The sequence below is a fragment of the Primulina huaijiensis genome, chromosome 3 (assembly GCF_012295235.1).
Source record: "Primulina huaijiensis isolate GDHJ02 chromosome 3, ASM1229523v2, whole genome shotgun sequence".
NCBI classification, from domain to species: domain Eukaryota; kingdom Viridiplantae; phylum Streptophyta; class Magnoliopsida; order Lamiales; family Gesneriaceae; genus Primulina; species Primulina huaijiensis.
In genome coordinates, this window is record NC_133308.1 from 2,457,886 (window position 1) to 2,475,200 (window position 17,315).

The 17,315-nt window shown below is 35.7% G+C and overlaps 2 protein-coding genes and 1 pseudogene across 7 annotated transcripts; 1 reads left to right on the forward strand and 2 right to left on the reverse strand.

Moving 5' to 3' along the window:
• Positions 1–812: 812 nt before the first annotated feature.
• Positions 813–2,927, forward strand: LOC140973014 (trans-cinnamate 4-monooxygenase-like; annotated as a pseudogene).
• Positions 2,928–4,200: 1,273 nt separating this feature from the next.
• Positions 4,201–6,822, reverse strand: LOC140973015 (trans-cinnamate 4-monooxygenase-like). Its single transcript, XM_073435532.1, has 3 exons — positions 5,936–6,822; positions 5,536–5,669; positions 4,201–4,978 (listed from the first exon to the last, which is right to left on the reverse strand). The coding sequence occupies exons 1-3, from the start codon at positions 6,718–6,720 to the stop codon at positions 4,380–4,382; spliced, it is 1,518 nt and encodes a 505-aa protein (XP_073291633.1). The 5' UTR covers positions 6,721–6,822; the 3' UTR covers positions 4,201–4,379.
• Positions 6,823–11,839: 5,017 nt separating this feature from the next.
• LOC140973019 (uncharacterized) lies at positions 11,840–17,162 on the reverse strand. Of its 6 annotated transcripts, none has more exons than XM_073435540.1 (5): positions 17,097–17,162; positions 16,850–16,906; positions 15,338–15,411; positions 15,041–15,149; positions 11,840–14,702 (listed from the first exon to the last, which is right to left on the reverse strand). In XM_073435540.1, exons 3-5 carry the CDS (start codon positions 15,350–15,352, stop codon positions 12,013–12,015), a joined length of 2,814 nt encoding a protein of 937 aa, XP_073291641.1. In that variant the 5' UTR covers positions 15,353–15,411; positions 16,850–16,906; positions 17,097–17,162; the 3' UTR covers positions 11,840–12,012. The 6 variants fall into 6 exon arrangements, with proteins under 6 accessions (XP_073291641.1, XP_073291642.1, XP_073291640.1 ...); XM_073435541.1 differs by having other exon boundaries at positions 15,338–15,388; positions 17,097–17,153; XM_073435539.1 differs by having other exon boundaries at positions 16,850–16,907; positions 17,100–17,146.
• Between the last annotated feature and the right edge of the window lie 153 nt (positions 17,163–17,315).

A 17,315-nucleotide genomic window follows, 5' to 3' on the forward strand; every position in this document is an offset into this window, starting at 1 on the left:
TTCAAGAATCGTGGAGTGAAATATTAACATATATCTTGTCATGACCTTTACATATATACTTGTAAAGGTATTTGACAGCTGTGAGGTCCGAACAAATCTCAATGTTTATATGATAGTCATACATGTACAACAAAAATGGATTATATGGAACAACCCACTGTGAATTCAATGTGCGATAACGGACTTCAACAATCCTCTTATCATTTCTTCTTCTGTATATCGGATACCTATCTTTCCCTTGTATTGCTTGATCTAACAAAAGATGAGGATAATGGCTTTCGCATTTTCCATTTATCATACAATGACATTTTTTGTCCAGCACGCCACACGGGCCATGCATCATATGCCTCGACACCAAATGAAAGAGCTTTGGGAAATAATCCTCATCCGATTTCAGGCAAACTAATCATGGAATCAGTGGATAAGATAAGAAGCATATGGCAATGCAGCAAACCTCGTTTCTGGAACTCAATAACATAAACATAAGCAGCAAAGCGGCCAAACATACTTTTTTTTAGGACTTGGTCTTTTAGATCAATCAAATTCGAACGAAATACTCGCGAAACAAGTTTAGGCCGATCATGGGCAACTTGACCATCAAATAGATTGTCTTTAATTTCTCTCAATTCGGGATTGCCAGTGATAGTAAGAAATAAGTTTGGTTTTCCAAACACTTTGACCAAGGCAATATCATCGAGATATGAACTAAACATTCAAATATTATAAGGAGAGAAAAACTCGAAAAAGATATGATTTAAGATATCTTCGTCTTTGTGAAACAACGTGTAAGCAATTTCCTTCCACTTGCAACTCTGATACGACCCGTCTTTTTCTCACAATTAATCACCATGCATCAATATCTTTCTTTGCCGACACTTCGATTACTGTTGTTATTTTTCATTCGTGTTTGTTTACGAATCAGTGGCAAAGTCAGCAGCAGTTCCTCCCTGTAAAATTCTGGCTCATGCACTCTTCCAAATGGATCTTTCCCTCTTCCAGAAAGCCCTTGTAAGTCTCCTTGTCTCAGTAACATTCGCCATTTTTGTGTCCGAGCTGCGCAGAAAGCGGTTTAAGTGCCCTCCAGGCCCATTCTCCTTGCCCATATTCGGAAGCTGGCTCCAAATTGGCAACAAGCTAGACCACCACGACTTGATCCGCTATGCCAAGAAATTCGGGGAAGTTTTCTTGATCAGGAAGGGCCAAAGAAAGATCGTCGTGATCTCCTCGAAAGAGCTGGCCAAAGAAGTCTTGCTCACTAAAGGAGTCGAGTTCGGCTCCCGGTCCAGAAACATCGTCTTCGACATCTTCACTGGTAAAGGGCAGGACATGATCTTCACGGAATACGGGGAGCACTGGAGAAAGATGAGGAGGATCGTGACGGTACCCTTTTTCACAAACAAGGTGGTGTAGCAGAACCGCCGCGAGTGGGAGGCGGAGGCGTTCGCGGTGGTGGAGGATGTGAGGAAGAACCCGGCGGCGACGACGGAAGGGATTGTTCTGAGGGATAGGATAGAGTTAATGGTGTACAATAATGTGTACAAGATCATGTTCGGGAGAGGCTTTGCGAGTATGGACGATCCTTTGTATCTCAAGGTTAAGACCGTGAACGCGGCGAGGAATAGATTGGGGCAGAGTCTGGAGTACAATTTTGGTGATTTTTTTCCCATTTTGAGGCCTTTCTTGAGAGGTTACTTGAAGATTTGCCAAGAAGTTACCAAGAGGAGGTTGAAGTTGTACAAGGATTATTTTGTTGATGACCGGAAGTAAGTTTCACTCTTTGATGTAAATTATTAATTATAAATCTTGGAAAATATTGAATCACTTAAAAAGTAAGTAATTCCTTTTAGACACCTTTTTTTCTTTTTCTTTTTTGAAATTTTCAACGGAGGAAATGTAAGCACGAGAACAACAGAGAACAAAGGTTTCAAACGTGGAATCGATCACATTCTTCAAGCCAAAGACAAGGGAGAGATAAATGACGACAATGTTCTCTACATAGCAGAGAACATGAATGTTGCTGGTACGTCTAATAGTTGCTATAACATGTACATCTTTGAAACTCAATTTAATTCAACTCTAAAACTAAATTCAATCAAATTTGGGTCCAACTCATTGTTGGAGACTGCCTCTCAAACTCGTTCCTTTAGCTAAAAAGGTGACAAAAATCTGAATTATCTTTTTTTTCCGATGGAGCAGCAATCGAGACAACCATATGGGCGATAGAGTGTGCCGTTGGAGAACTGATCAACACCCTCGGATTCAAAGCAAACTCCGGGCTTAGATAGACGCCGTGCTCGGGCCGGACGTGCAGGTTACCGAGCCCGATACACTCAAGCTCCCCTATCTCCAGGCAGTAATAAAGGAGACACTTCGCCGAAGAATGACCGTCCCTTGTTTGGTTCCACACCTGAACCTGGAGGATGTTGATCTCAAGGGCTTCACGATCCCCGGAGGAAGCCGAATCTTCGTCAACGCCTGGTGGCTGGCGAACGACCCTGCTCACTGGAAGAAGCCGGAAGAATTCAGGACCGAGAGATTCTTCGAGGAAGAGTGTAAGGTGTAAGCCAATGGTAATGATATAAAATATATCCCGTTCGGGGTTGGCAGGAGGAGTTGCCCCGGAATCTTCATGGCGATGGCTTCTATGGGGATCACCTTGGGAAGTTTGGTTCAAAATTTCGAGCTTTTGCCCCCGCCGGGACAATCCAAGGTCGATATGACAGAAAATAATGGAAAATTTTCTACCCGCATTTTGAACCGCCATACCATTGTGATGAAGCTACGATCTCTCTGGAGAAAACTACTCTTAATTTGTGTATTGACCAAATATTTATCTTCTCTTGGGCAATTACGTATGTGCTCTTGTAAGATTTCAACTTCATCGTTTTGAAAAAAAACTCCTGAATTTGTAGAGACTTCGTAACAAAGGTGAAGACCCCAAAGTCAAATCTCCATGTATTTTTATGGATAATACACGATGATCGTCTAACTTTTTTAGTTAACTTATTAAGCTGACAAACATCTTATTTTAAAAACTTGTAAATTTTCAAATTTATAGTAACTTTGAGCTTATAAACTATCTCAAAAACTTCATCCAAACCTGTCTTGATAGCACAGCACACACAATACAAATATATAAGCCAGACGAATGAACGGAAAGACCTAAGATTTAGAAGATCGTACCATGAGAGATTCGAATATATATATATATATATTTTAGAAAGCTGATATGACATGTATCTGAATCCCCAAATGTATGTCATATCAGCTGTTACCTCTTCAGATAGATATTTTATGCCATTATGTTTATATGATGATTTTCTCTTTTTTTTTCTTTTTAATCGCTTTGATACCGTTCACAATGTTACAATCTATAGAGATAAATAGAGCGCTTAGAAGATTTCAATCGAAGGAACGCATAATACTTACAAATTGTGAAAATAACAGATCACTTGACATACTTTGTTTGGTAAATGTATCGTCTGTAACTCAAGAGCACGAGACCAGTAGCTTCAAGGGTAATTTGAGATACTTTTGTGCTTTTATATATTGGTGAGGAGTTATATATATCAATCGATTTTGTCATTAATTATATTAACCTTTATATATTATTAACTTATATAAAGTCAAAAAATTTTATTTTAAAAATTTATTATAAGAAAATATTTTATTGAATTCTAAAAATAATTAACAATTTATTAATCATAATTAATTACTCAAGGATTTACAAAATAATTAATTAGGTTAGAAAAAATATAGAAGTGAATTATCTACTTCTTCGTGGATTGCTAGTATTGATCGAAAATGGACGGTTTAGATTGTCTCATTGCATTAAATTGTAAGAAAGCCCAAAGTTGAAAATAACAAGGATAAAAGAAGCCGACTAAAAAGAGCAATCAATGGGCCACTTAAATAAGCCCGCAGAGAGGAAAATAAATACTTTGGGAACATTTAATTATTTTTTAGGATACGACTAATGGAATCATGAAAATTTAATTAAATGAGATGATTTTATAACTCTAATTTTATAATAATTAAAATTAAAAATGATTAAAAGTATTGAATTATTTTTTTAAAAAATTAATTGTCCCACTAAAAAATTATTGAAAATAGAGCACGCACATGACTTTATATCTTTTTTTTTATCTCTTTTTTTTTTTTAATTCAGATTGATCTATTTTGTGTATGTATCTTTTAATATATTGAAGGGTTTAGGGGTTAAAAAGAAAAGAAGGGAAGCAAGAAAGACAAACAAACACGAAGAAGGGGATTTGTCAATAATATTTATCACCCAAAGACACGCAAAATAGAAACGTTACAAAACATGATTTTGAAGAATCCAAAATTCAGTCCCCATTATGATTCAAACCGATGAAACTTTAATGAGATATTGGCTTCAGAACGATGGTGGAATGATTCAATATACGTAAACTGAATTGGCCACCGCACTCGGTGGTGTCGATCTTCGACTGCCCTGGAGGAGGCAACATCTCGAAATTCTGCACCAGTCCCCCCAAAGTAATACCAAGAATTGGTAATGCTAGAATAATTCCAGGACAGCTCCTCCTGCCAACCCCAAATGGTAGATACCGAAAATCATTGCCAGCAGTGTCCACTTTGGACTCCTCTTCCAGAAATCTTTCAGGCCTGAATTCTTCGGGCTTTTTCCAGTTGTCTGAGTTGTTAGCCAGCCACCAAGCGTTCACCAAGATCTTGCTTTCAGCTGGAATGTCGTAGCCACCTAGCTTGGCATCATGGAGGTTCATGTGGGGTACTAAAAGAGGAATGGCCATTCTGAGGCGGAGCGTTTCTTTGATAACCGCTTGAAGGTATGGTAGTTTCTGGAGTTCGGGCTCCGTAACTGGTACTCCCGGACCAAGCACGGTGTCCAACTCATTCCTAAGTTTTTTCTGGATCTCAGGGTGGTTCACTAATTCAGCAATACCCCATTCAATTGACCACAGTGTTGTTTCAATGGCTGTTCATGGGGAAAAAATGAGTTAGATTTGGCTTGATCACCAACGATAACTTTTTTGGTGAAGTATGAAACTTTTGTCGGGTCAATCTTTCAGGAGTTCCTAGATTTCGAAATAATCTATTTCTATCAATGCAAGTAAGTAACTTTGGTCTGAATTTTTGATTTTCAATATTATCTATCCTCTACATCCTTATGCTGTTTTAAGTTGAAGTAGGGCCTAATTTTGGTGATCTACAATTGAAGCCCCGGGGGTGAATATATCAAAGAAGACATATAGTGCGTGGGGTTATTTATTAGCTCAACTGATGATGACATTTTTAACTACCGACAAGAACATACGAGAGCCTTCGAATTGTCTTTTGAGTCATTGTTACTTATTCAAATTAGAAAACAACTATGATATCAAAGTCAACAACCCTACCCCATTTCCACCATTATCAATAACACAATCTGGAATCATCAAGAAATCATTTATACTAGAAGAAGATTCAAAAAGGAACTTTTTCCAGCGATAAAAATGAAAGGAATATCGGACAAATATAGGAAAAAAAAATTACCTGCAACGTTGATGTTCTCGACAATGTAAAGGACGTTGTCTTCATTGATTTCTCCTTTTTCTTCGGCTTCGATGATGTGATCAATGGCACATTTTAGGCCGTCATTGTCTGTAGCCTTCGTGCTCGCAAGCTTCCTATAACATGAAATTCAAGCTATTGAATAAGAAATTGATTTATTTTCTTGGTTACGCTAAATTGCTTCAAAGCTTGAACAGATGTATGGGTTGCAAAATTGAATCTTTTGAGAGAAAAAGTATCCCTAAAAATCATAGTTATTTCAAGAGCAAAGCACAGATCAGAATATGCCCTTGCCCAACCAAAAGGTTTTGAAAAATGGAAAAGGTCAAAAGCAGTGAGTTAATGCAATGATTTTGAAAACAAGGTGGAAATAAGAACTCACCTTCTCTCATCAACAAAATAGTCCTTGAATAATTGTAATCTTTTGTCTTTAACCTCCTGGCAGACCTTGAGATACCCTCTCAAAAATGGCCTCAAAATGGGAATGAAATCCCCGTAATTATAGTCAAAGCTCTGCGCCAATCTACTCCTCTCCCCATTCAGAGCCTTGAGTTTATTGAACAGTGGATCCTCTTCACTTTCAAACCTTCTATCAAACATGATCCGATACATATTGTTGTACATCATCAATTGGAGTCTCCTCCGGAGAACGATCCCATTCGTGGCAGCTTGGGGATTCTTCTTGACGTCCTCCACCACGGAGGCGACCTCCGCCTCCCATCCACGGCGGTTCCTCTGCACCACTTTGTTGGTGAAGAACGGCACCGTCATGATCCTCCGCATCTTCCTCCAGTGCTCGCCGTATACGGTGAAAACCATGTCCTGCCCTTTTCCGGTGAAGATGTCGAACACGACGTTACGCGTGCGGGACCCGAACTCCACTCCCTGAGTGTGGAGGACCTCTTTAGAGAGTTCAGGGGAGGAGATGACGACAAGGTTGCGCTGTCCCATACGGAGCAGGAATATTTCCCCGAATTTCTTGGCGTAGTCTGCCAGGTTGCGGTGGTTCAGATCATCTCCGACTTGAAGCCAATTTCCGAAGATTGGAACGGGGATGGGGCCCGGGGGGAGCTTGAACTTCTTGCCTCGGAGTTTGGAAATGACGGTGGCGGTTATTATGGCGAAGAAGAGGCCAAGAAGGGTCTTCTCTAGGAGGAGAAGATCCATGAGTAGAAGTAGCTGAGCCGGGGTCTAACGGAGGTTGATGGCGGTGGAGTTATGGTGGGTTAAGTACAATGTTGGCGGAGTTGTTCTGTTCTATGAGAAGGTGACAACGGACAGTTGAAATTTATAGGATGGAGGCAGGATTTGACGGCGTCAAAGTTAACGGCGTTTGGTTAGAAGTTGATTTAATCCGAAATTGACGGCGTCAAAGAGACTCGTGAAGAATCAGAATTGAATGGGTAAATTTTAGGAAAGGATTAGTGGGTAGGTAAACGGGTTTGGTACTTGGGTTCAGCGTGAGTTCACAAAAAGTCGCATTTAATTATACTTTTTCTTTTGGCTTGAAGTAATTTTTAATTCTTAAATTTCACGATCTGGCCGATACTTTTGATTATTATTTTTATATTAGTAGGAGTAGTTGATTGAATTCCATTTTTCAAGAATTTAAATTTTTTATTTAATCATTTCGAATACTTATATTTAATTTAGTTCGATCTATATTTTTTTTAAAAAAAATTATATGGAACAAAGCACATATCTCGTGCATTTTGAGCAATTAAGATTGTTGGATCTACACTTGTTTGAAATCATCTCGGACAGATAAATCGCACTAGACAAATTCAGTACAAGAAGTTAACCCTATATATATATATATATATATATATTGTTGAAAACAGATCTGAGATCGGATATCATTCCATACATTTTTTGGGACAACTCTTGTGAAATTCTAATTATCTACTTTTGCTAAACTAATATTTGATTCTTAAACAACATTTTAGAACAAAGTTTTGATCTTCAAATTATCACGAGACTATGCACATTCAATCGAACTTATGAAAAAACAAATTTTATTTTGCAAAACATTTCTTTTATACACAATTATTCGAACCAACTAAAATAACACGATTTTTATAGAATTTTTCTTATTCTCGTTTCAATGGAAGATAATGAGATACATTATTTAGTCGAATCTACTCTTAAGGTATTATCTCAAATATTGATCTAATAATGTTAAAACGGTCACATGTGTATTTGGCATATGGACCAATACATTATTTTACTTTACGAAAAAAATTAAGTATACGAATTTTTTTATAGTCATCGATAATATCTTAAAATAGGATCGAACTAATCAAGATGAAAACAAATTAACGAGTTGCACCGTATACTATGTAACCAGTTAAAATTAATATAATTCCTAGCTCTATTATTTGTTTGAAGTAACATATTTTTTTTAAAAAAAAATAAAAAATTTCCAATCTAATAGTGTTCTAAATTAGAGTTCTGGTTTTATTTTGATTATTTAAAAATATATTTGTTATAGATATTTTTTTTTCTTTGTTGTAAATCGAGGTGAAGAGTTTTGTTTTGATGTGAGATCGAATGGTAAAACTCGTGGTGGATTGAAGAATTCGAATAGTGCTATGAGTTAGCCGAACAATATTCTCTCAACCACCATTATCAAAAATACATTATTTTCACGTGTCTCGTAGAATTAAATTCGTACAAAATAATATATATCAGTTGACTCTGTTAGTAAACTGATCACAAATTGNCACACACATTGGTGACGGAGTTTGTAATTGCGAACATGAAAAACTTTCGAACTGAGCGCAATAACGTACAAATAACGTCAACCAAGTAAACTGCATTAGACAAGCTCATGTCCGACAGTGTGGTGATAGAGAATTTAACATGTATGACCAATTCATCACAAATACAATATTCCACAACTTTTACGTCCATCAAGAGTCATATATAGATGAATGAGTTGGCTCAAATTTGGATGCATGATTGAAAGTGTAATCACGATTCAAACGTTTATATATGTTGGAGGAGACCTAGCATGCAGATAGGGGTGTACAAAATTTTGATTAAATCGAATTAACCGAACGAACCGAATTAATTCGGTTCGATTAATTTGAAAGTTCAGTTTTGAAATTTTAAACAATCGGTTAATTCGATTAATTTGGTTCGCTTTCGGTTTTAATTTGAAAAATTCGTTTAAACCGAATTAACTGAATTAGTATATATATTAATTTAAATTGTATATGAGCATTAAAAATACATTCTAAGGAAACCTTAATTTTTCATATATTAGAAGGAAGCTCATTCATCCAATTATTTTATCTTCAATATTTCTATTTGTTATTGATATTTTTTGTTCAATGTTTCTTGTTATTTATAAACTCTTCATTGTTTTATTTTTTTATGTTAAAATTCGTATTTTTTAAAAAATATCGGTTATTTCAGTCGGTAATCGAAATAACAATCGGTTCGGTTAATCCGGTTTATATGAATATTTCGATCGGTTCGGTTATTCGAAAATAAAATCGATTATAGATCTATTCGGTTCGATCGGTAACGAATAGATCGATTGCTCACCCGTACATGCAGGTTGACCTTCATGTGCTAATAATTATGTTATTCCCTTGTGAAAAAACTTTAAGGCTACCATGAAATTTTATTGGATCTGCCAGGTAGCTACTAAATATATAAATAAATTTCAACCCACAAATTTTGGATTTTTATTTGATTTAAGCGTTTGTTGTCGTATTATCAAAAGTTATGATCAATGATAATTTAAAAATTCAATCTTTTAGATCGTACGTGCAACGACCAAAAATCACGTGTCAATTACTCGTTATCTTAGTAGGGTAATTATCTCATAAGTTAATATGCCTCGACGAATATATAACTTATGGTGACTTAATATAGACATCTCGATATCTCGCATTAGTGTCTATACGGAATAAGATCTTTATTTTTATTATAACAAACTATAGTTTGATCCCATGATATTAAAATTAAGGTCAAACGATTAATTTATAAAATTGTAGGATTGTTAGGAAGGATATCGGTGGGAAACGATTATTATTCAATTATTGTTTTATTCGAAGAATTTTTTTCAGATGTTCTTACTTATCTTTATCCGTGAAACGAGTCAACTATACTCATATTTATAAAAAAAATATAATACTTTTGAGATAAAAAGTTATATTTTTTCATTGGTAAACCAAATAAAGATATTCGTCTTACAAAATTGACTCGTGAGACCGTCTCACAAGAGTTTTTGTGTTGTTTAATATAATTATGGGATGTTAGAATTAATTATTTTATATATGGTTATAAGTTTTTTCCTTAAAGATAATTATTACCAAACATAACTATTCAATATTAAGGGACATTTTATTATTTTTAAGTTTTTTGAAATCGAAAAATTTTGCTAAAAAACAAACAAGGATCCTCTAAATGGGGCAGTTGCTCTTTCAATTCTAACATAGCATATACTAATCTAGGATAAATCCAAAAATGAAATTAATTGTTTTTTATTTAACCACGTTATGTATTATTATATCTTTATATTTTTCAAACCTACCACAACGGATGGGAACATCATTTTCCACCAAAACCTAACCCCCAAAAATATAACTCTCTAGTGTTATATTAGCGACGGACTTGATTTTGAACCATCCCTTTGGGATTAAATTTCGAATAACAATTTGGACATGAAAAACAATCGAATAATAATACCAATAGCATTAATCCATATGACATTCGAGTTCAAATTGTAACAAACATATATATANTGTTTTAGTCGGAGAGAAATTTGTTAAAAGTATATATGAAATTTGATATTTAATTTGTAACCGAGCAAAGTCAACTAATCTTAAAAAGAGCTCTTAACTTTATTTTTTTATTAATAATAAATAGCCAATGGGGTGTCAAACGATTTGGTGCGGTCCCCGTAGATCACTATTTTAAAAAATAATAAGAAATTGAAAAACATGGATTATTTTTAAATACATGGGACCAGCGATGCAATCAAGAAAATAACCCCAAGATATTTTTATTAAAAAAATTCAAAAACTAAGCATTAAAATTCTTTTAAAAACTTTTTACAAATTTTTTATATATACATATATCGCATACCAAGAAATACTAATATATATTTAACTTCTAGGCTACATACCATAAATAAATACGGAGAGGAGCCAAGTGCTGCAAGTGAATAAGTGACCCCAATCTCCCTTCCATTGATTTTAAAATTAGAGATATTTGTAAGAGAGCGTACGTATGCCGGTTTTGTTCATTCTATCCACGTGATAGTGCTTCTAGGTTACGTTTGGTTGGAAGATAAAATAATGAAATGGTTAAGAGAGAAATGATAAAAAGAATGATTGGAGTAGAAATATAATATATAAAGCTAAAATAATATTATGTTTGGTACGATGATTAATAATAGGATAATTAATAATCTTTTGATAAATTGACAAAATTGCCCTTCCACTTTTGCGGCGACGGTCGACGATGGTGGTGGTTGGTCGGCGGTGTGATTGCCGGCGGCGGCGGTCGGCCGGCAGGATGAGGGGGTGGTCGGCAGCGGCGGTCGGAGGTGGGCCGCGGTGGTCGGCCGGTGGCGGGGGTGGTCGTCCGGCGGTCGGTGGACGGTCGGTGGAGAGAAGTGGTGGTGAATTTAGATTTAAGAAAAGGGTAAAATTGGAAAAATAGTATGGATTAAGAGTGAGATAAATAATCACAGGGAGTGGGAAGTGATTATTTTATCACTGTTAATATAACCTAATCATTTATAGGAGAGATTGATTTGGTTAAATAAAAAACGTACCAAACATGAGATTAGGTGGGTTAAAAAACCATAAACCCACCTAATCCCTCCAACCGAACATCGTCTTACGTACTCAGCACATGACAAGTGTGATCAATAGATAAATCGTAGTCATTCATTCAATCATAATGTATTATTGAGTTATCATGATTCATCATTCAATATCTCATGTGCTCAGTGGATGATTACACTCACAATAAGTAACATCTACCCAGCCTTATATGCCCTAGTCACTGGTAATAAATAATAATGATCAAAGCTTTTTGACAATAGAAAATAAGGTATTTTAAATCAAAATAAAAAAATATATGAATATAAAAAAGTTCAAAAATTCATTAATTGACCTAAATATATATATACGCACACCACAACACCAAGGAATAATTGACCAGTAAAAAGATCTGAACCGGACAGAAGATGAACGTTACACATAAATGCGAATGCTGCCTGTAAGAATACAACATGAACAAGGAAAAATGCAACACAATACACTTAGTATCACATCCTTTTATTCCTTCAGAACTCAATGACAACCGTACCACCACAACTGAAGTAGTTCATCAAAGCTAAAACCGATACACCAACGGACTAGAAACATAGGACGAAACAAAATTCGGAGCTAAGACAGCTAGTTAACATGATATGCCTCAAATTAAGACTAAAACTCATAATGCCATTACTGGCAATCGCTTGTGGCCGAAAATGACCTGGCGAAGCTGATGATACCCATCGCGGTAATGCTCGAGCGAGAAGCAAAGCTGCCTGATCGCCTCTCGTTTCTCTTCTGCTCCTTCTAGAATGATCTCTTGTTTCCTCTCTACTTCACTTTCCAGTTCTTTAACCCTCGATCCCAGCTCCTCTGACAATTTATGTGCCCTCTCGGCTCCAGCAATCAGTTTGACGTGCTCCATATGCAGTTGGTGCAGATGTTTGCTCATTTGATCAATCTGATCATCTTTCTTGGACTTTAGACCTTCGTGTTTGAGCGTTAATGAATCGAGGGTTTTGTTTAGTTCTTCCAAACGTTTATTCCTCTCAGTAATATCAGCATTTAACCGATCTATTTGACCTCGGAATTCACCTTCCTTCTCGTCTTTTTCAGCCTTGGCTTGTCTCAGTTCGTCTTCTAAGGATTGACGAGGTAAATCCAATTCCTTTAAGTTATCCTCGAAGTGAGTCTTTTCCGTTGTCATTCTTGATATCTGTGCTTGAAGTTGCTCCTTTTCTTCAGATAAGCTCTTATTGGCATTAGATAATGATTCTATTTGACCTCGGAATTCACCTTCCTTCTCTTCTTTTCCACTCTTGGCTTGTCTAAGCTCGTCTTCTAAGGATCGAAGACGTAAATCCAATTCTTTTATGTTATCCTCCAAGTGAGTCTTTTCTGCCGTCATTCTTGATATCTGTGCTTGAAGTTGCTCCATTTCTTCAGATAAACTCTTATTGGCATCAGATAATGATTCTATTTGACCTCGGAATTCACCTTCCTTCTCCTCTTTTCCAGTCTTGGCCTGTCTAAGTTCGTCTTTTAAGGATTGAAGACGTAAATCCAATTCTTTTAGGATATCCTCCAAGTGAGTCTTTTCCGTTGTCATTCTTGATATTAGTGCTTGAAGTTGCTCGTTTTCTTCAGATAAGCTCTTAACGGCATTAGATAACGATTCTATTTGACCTCTGAATTCACCTTCCTTTTCGTCTTTTCCAGCCTTGGCTTGTCTCAGTTCGTCTTCCAAGGATTGACGACGTAAATCCAATTCTTTTAGGCTATCCTGCAAGTGAGTTTTTTCCGTTGTCATTATTGATAAATGTGCTTGAAGTTGCTCGTTTTCTTCGGATAAGCTCTTAATGGCATTAGATAACGATTCTATTTGACCTCGGAATTCACCTTCCTTCTCGTCTTTTCCAGCCTTGGCTTGTCTCAGTTCGTCCTCTAAGGATTGACGATGTAAATCCAATTCTTTTAGGCTATCCTGCAAGTGAGTTTTTTCCGTTGTCATTCTTGATATATGTGCTTGAAGTTGCTCGTTTTCTTCAGATAAGCTCTTAATGGCATTAGATAACGATTCTATTTGACCTCGGAATTCACCTTCCTTCTCGTCTTTTCCAGCCTTGGCTTGTTTCAGTTCGTCTTCTAAGGATTGACGACGTAAATCCAATTCTTTTAGGCTATCCTCCAAGTGAGTTTTTTCCGTTGTCATTCTTGATATATGAGCTTGAAGTTGCTCGTTTTCTTCAGATAAGTTATTGTTGGCATTAGATAACATTTCTTTTAATCCCATGATTACTTGGTCGCTATCTGAAAGGCTCGTTTTGTACCTGGTTATTTCGTCTTGCAGCTCGGAGACCTCTCTTTTCTCTTTCTTGAGTTCGTTTTTTGAGTTTGATGCCTCTGTTTGTGCTGATTCGAGCTGATTCTGCAAGTTTTGAATGAACGAGCCCTTGCTCATAAGTTCCTGCCTCAATTTCTCGATTTCCTCCACTGAATCACGAAGCTTCTCTTCCACGGTTCTCAGCTCTTTTTCTAGCGTCTGAATTTTGTAGACAGAATCTGAATCCTCCGCCTGCGAACCATTGATGTTTTCCTCGAGCTCTTGGGCTGGACTTAGCTCCTGTAATGAACTTGAATCCAAGACTCTAGGATCAGTAACAGGATTATTTGAATTTTCCAAAGACTGATGATACTTTTGAAGCTCGATCGTCAAGTTAGTAACTTCTTCTTCAGAATGCTGTATCTTTTCTTTAGCAACTCGCAGTTCCTCTTCATAAAAAGCTATCTTGGAGGAAAATTCAGCATTTTCATCATGGGATTTCTTATGCACTTCAGTAATCTCTTCTTGGAGCATCTTCAGCTTCTCATTCACCTCTCTAAGCTGGACCTCTAACTCAATATTCTTCTGACGGAACTCTTGCGTCTCACCATCATTGCTCGGTGTGATATTGTAATTATCAATGGAGGAATCATCGGTTTCTGATTCAGAACTAGACGAATCATCTCCTTTATTATTTAATTCCAAGCCACTTCCTCCACCACCACCACCAAGAAAAACATCAAATCCCGCAGCACGAGAACCAGACTTACCATGACTTTTCTTTCGATTAGGAGAACGAATACTTTGTTCCGAACTCACATCAGAAATTCCGGAACCTTGAGATACAAGATCGGAGGGCATGGTTTTTCGTAGTTCTCCGGAGACAATATCATATCGCTCAGCCAATGATCGATACATTCTATAAAACTCCTCGACCAGACTGATCAATTCTGGTCTCTTCTTAAAATACAGTTCAGCCTTTTTGGCAAATGAATCTGCGTCCTCTTCGATGAGTTTTAGCATTCGTTTGACAAGATCATCCATTTCTGAAATCAAAAAACTCATCATATTTTGCGTCGTACTTTTTATTAAAGTGGAGCACAAGAACATTATAGTTGAAACCAAAGTCCATCATATGCAAGAGTTTTTGTAAATGACATTTTGAGACATGTTATCCTTTTTAAGACGAGTGTTTCAAATCATTTTCCATTACTACTACTGTTTCATTAACTGAATGTTCATATGTGCCTCGTTACACCCCCAAAAAGCATTTTATAAGCCATGGAATATATTACCAAATCAATGTTAATCAAATTTGAACGAAATGTAGCCAAGCAATGGTTTTATAAAATGTTAAATGTATGTTCAATTCCAAACATCCAACCTTCAAGATTGTCTTGCAGCCACTTGGAGTTTTTAGGACTGATGTGGCTGTCCCACCACCAAGAGTGAGACTTTTTTGATTCCAATCTCTTCATTCTATTAGGCCTCGCCTATAGCAAGTTAGTTTAAGATCACGTTAGAAACGAGCAAGTGAAAACCGGGAAAACAAACAAACAAACAAATCTATAATAGCTATAATGTATATGTGTCCATCCAATGTATTACAGAGAATCTAAGCTTGGAGGATTAGATTTAAATTCTTAAATTAAAAAACACAGTGTCGAAATAAGTTTCTTACATCATTTGATGCCATTACTGCAAACTCAAAGTGACCTGATAGTTCTGAGTTCTTGGTAAAAACAAATGAAACACCTGGATTAGTCAGATAATATGTAACCACAGATTAATGTTAAAGATGCAAATCATCTGACAAAATATATACTTTCCGAATTAAGCATGAACTACTACTGTCTGAGTTGCACCTCGAAGTGCATATTACAATTCCGCTTCTTATCATATTTCATTTTCATAACTTCTTTCAACTCGCGTCTGATACACCGAAATATTGATTACTGTAAACGTTTCATAATTTAATTTAACAGTATAACAGATTAATAAAACAAGAATGAATTTCTTGAAGCCACAACGGCATTAAACAAACACATCAAAAGTTCCTACAACAGCACACGGAAGCTAGAACAAAAGAATCAAATGTTCATTTTCTACATGACTTTTGAAATGCACCTAAGACTCGAACACCGCTACTTTGATCTAAAAGTTCACAGGCATTCGAAGCAGCACTTCTACTAGTGGACAGAGACTCGGTGTTTGATCAAGATTTTGTAATTTCAAATGTGTATATACGCAAATAAACCAAAAAAATTAGTTTCAATGACCTTTATTTCATCTCTATGTGAATGTACTTGATAACTAAATAGGAATACATAAAAACAAAAATAATGTTTCACCTTTTTACAGCAAAAAATAAAAAAACTACAGGTTAATGTCATATCCCTACTTGCCCAAGATTCAAAGACTTATATAAGCATAAATTATTTTGCAATAAATGAAATTAAATGCCTAATAACTAAATTGGAATAGGAAGCAACCAAAAATTTCAAAGTGGGCCATTTATTACGTAGGCCCATGGGCCAAGTGGGAAGATGGGCCAGATAATAAATAAGTTGACCGACATTATTTTACAATTATAACTAGGGAGAATGCGTACAACTGTCCACCAACATACATTAACTGTCTACCTTTAATAACTCACCCCTAATTCTATAGTCAATATTCTATAAATATATAGGTTTATTTGTTATTTGACATTAAAAATATCATTAAATAATAAATTTTATTAACAAATTTTTACAAAAAAATTGAATTATATATTATTATAATATTATTATCTAGACTATGAGACGTGGAAAAATTAAATTGATTTCAATAACAAACTAAATTAAATATATTAAATCTCTGAATTTATATATAAACAAAAAGAGTCTACTCTCCGTGAAAGGAGATAGCTTCAGCAAGTTCATCGTGATAATGACAGCTACTTAACTGAAATATCAAAGACTACTTTAGTTGATTTATCAAAACTAAAAATAAAATATCAGAGAATTGAAAATGCAGAAACTTAAATCTTTTGCATAAATTTTAAGTAAAATATGAATATTAATGGGATTAGAAATCTCGGGTGAAAATCAAGAAACTAACGAAGATGGGAAAAGTTTCAAGTTCATTCAACAAAAAATCATCCAACAGAAGCTTTGCGAAAAAGGTTCAAATTTCAAGATTTTACACATACCTCAGATCAGGAGCAAGTAAGCTATTTCCAGTAAAGCATACTCCCAAGCAGCAAAAACTAGAAAAAAGACCCACGAAAAAAAGGAAACAAAGAAATCAGTGGAAGATGAATTAAATTCTTCTGGGCACTTCTAGGAAGAGGGATTTTCATTAAATCGACAAGCTACCGAAAAAAATAAAATAATTATGTGAAAATTAATTGAGGAAGATGAAAAAGAAAAGGACGGAATGGCCAGAAAATGCCTCACCTTTTTTTTCTGATAATTTCTTGATGAATCTACTAGCTTCAGCGAGAGAGAGTGGAATATATAATTATTATTTTTATGTGTGTGCATTTACTGGTTGGTTATTGCAAACACGGTATGCGCCAAGTCAAATCTTGTGTTTACATGTACCTGTATGATATTTGTCTTAAAATAACGTATTTTTTAATAAATAAATAAATAATAAGTATGTTTTGAATTTAT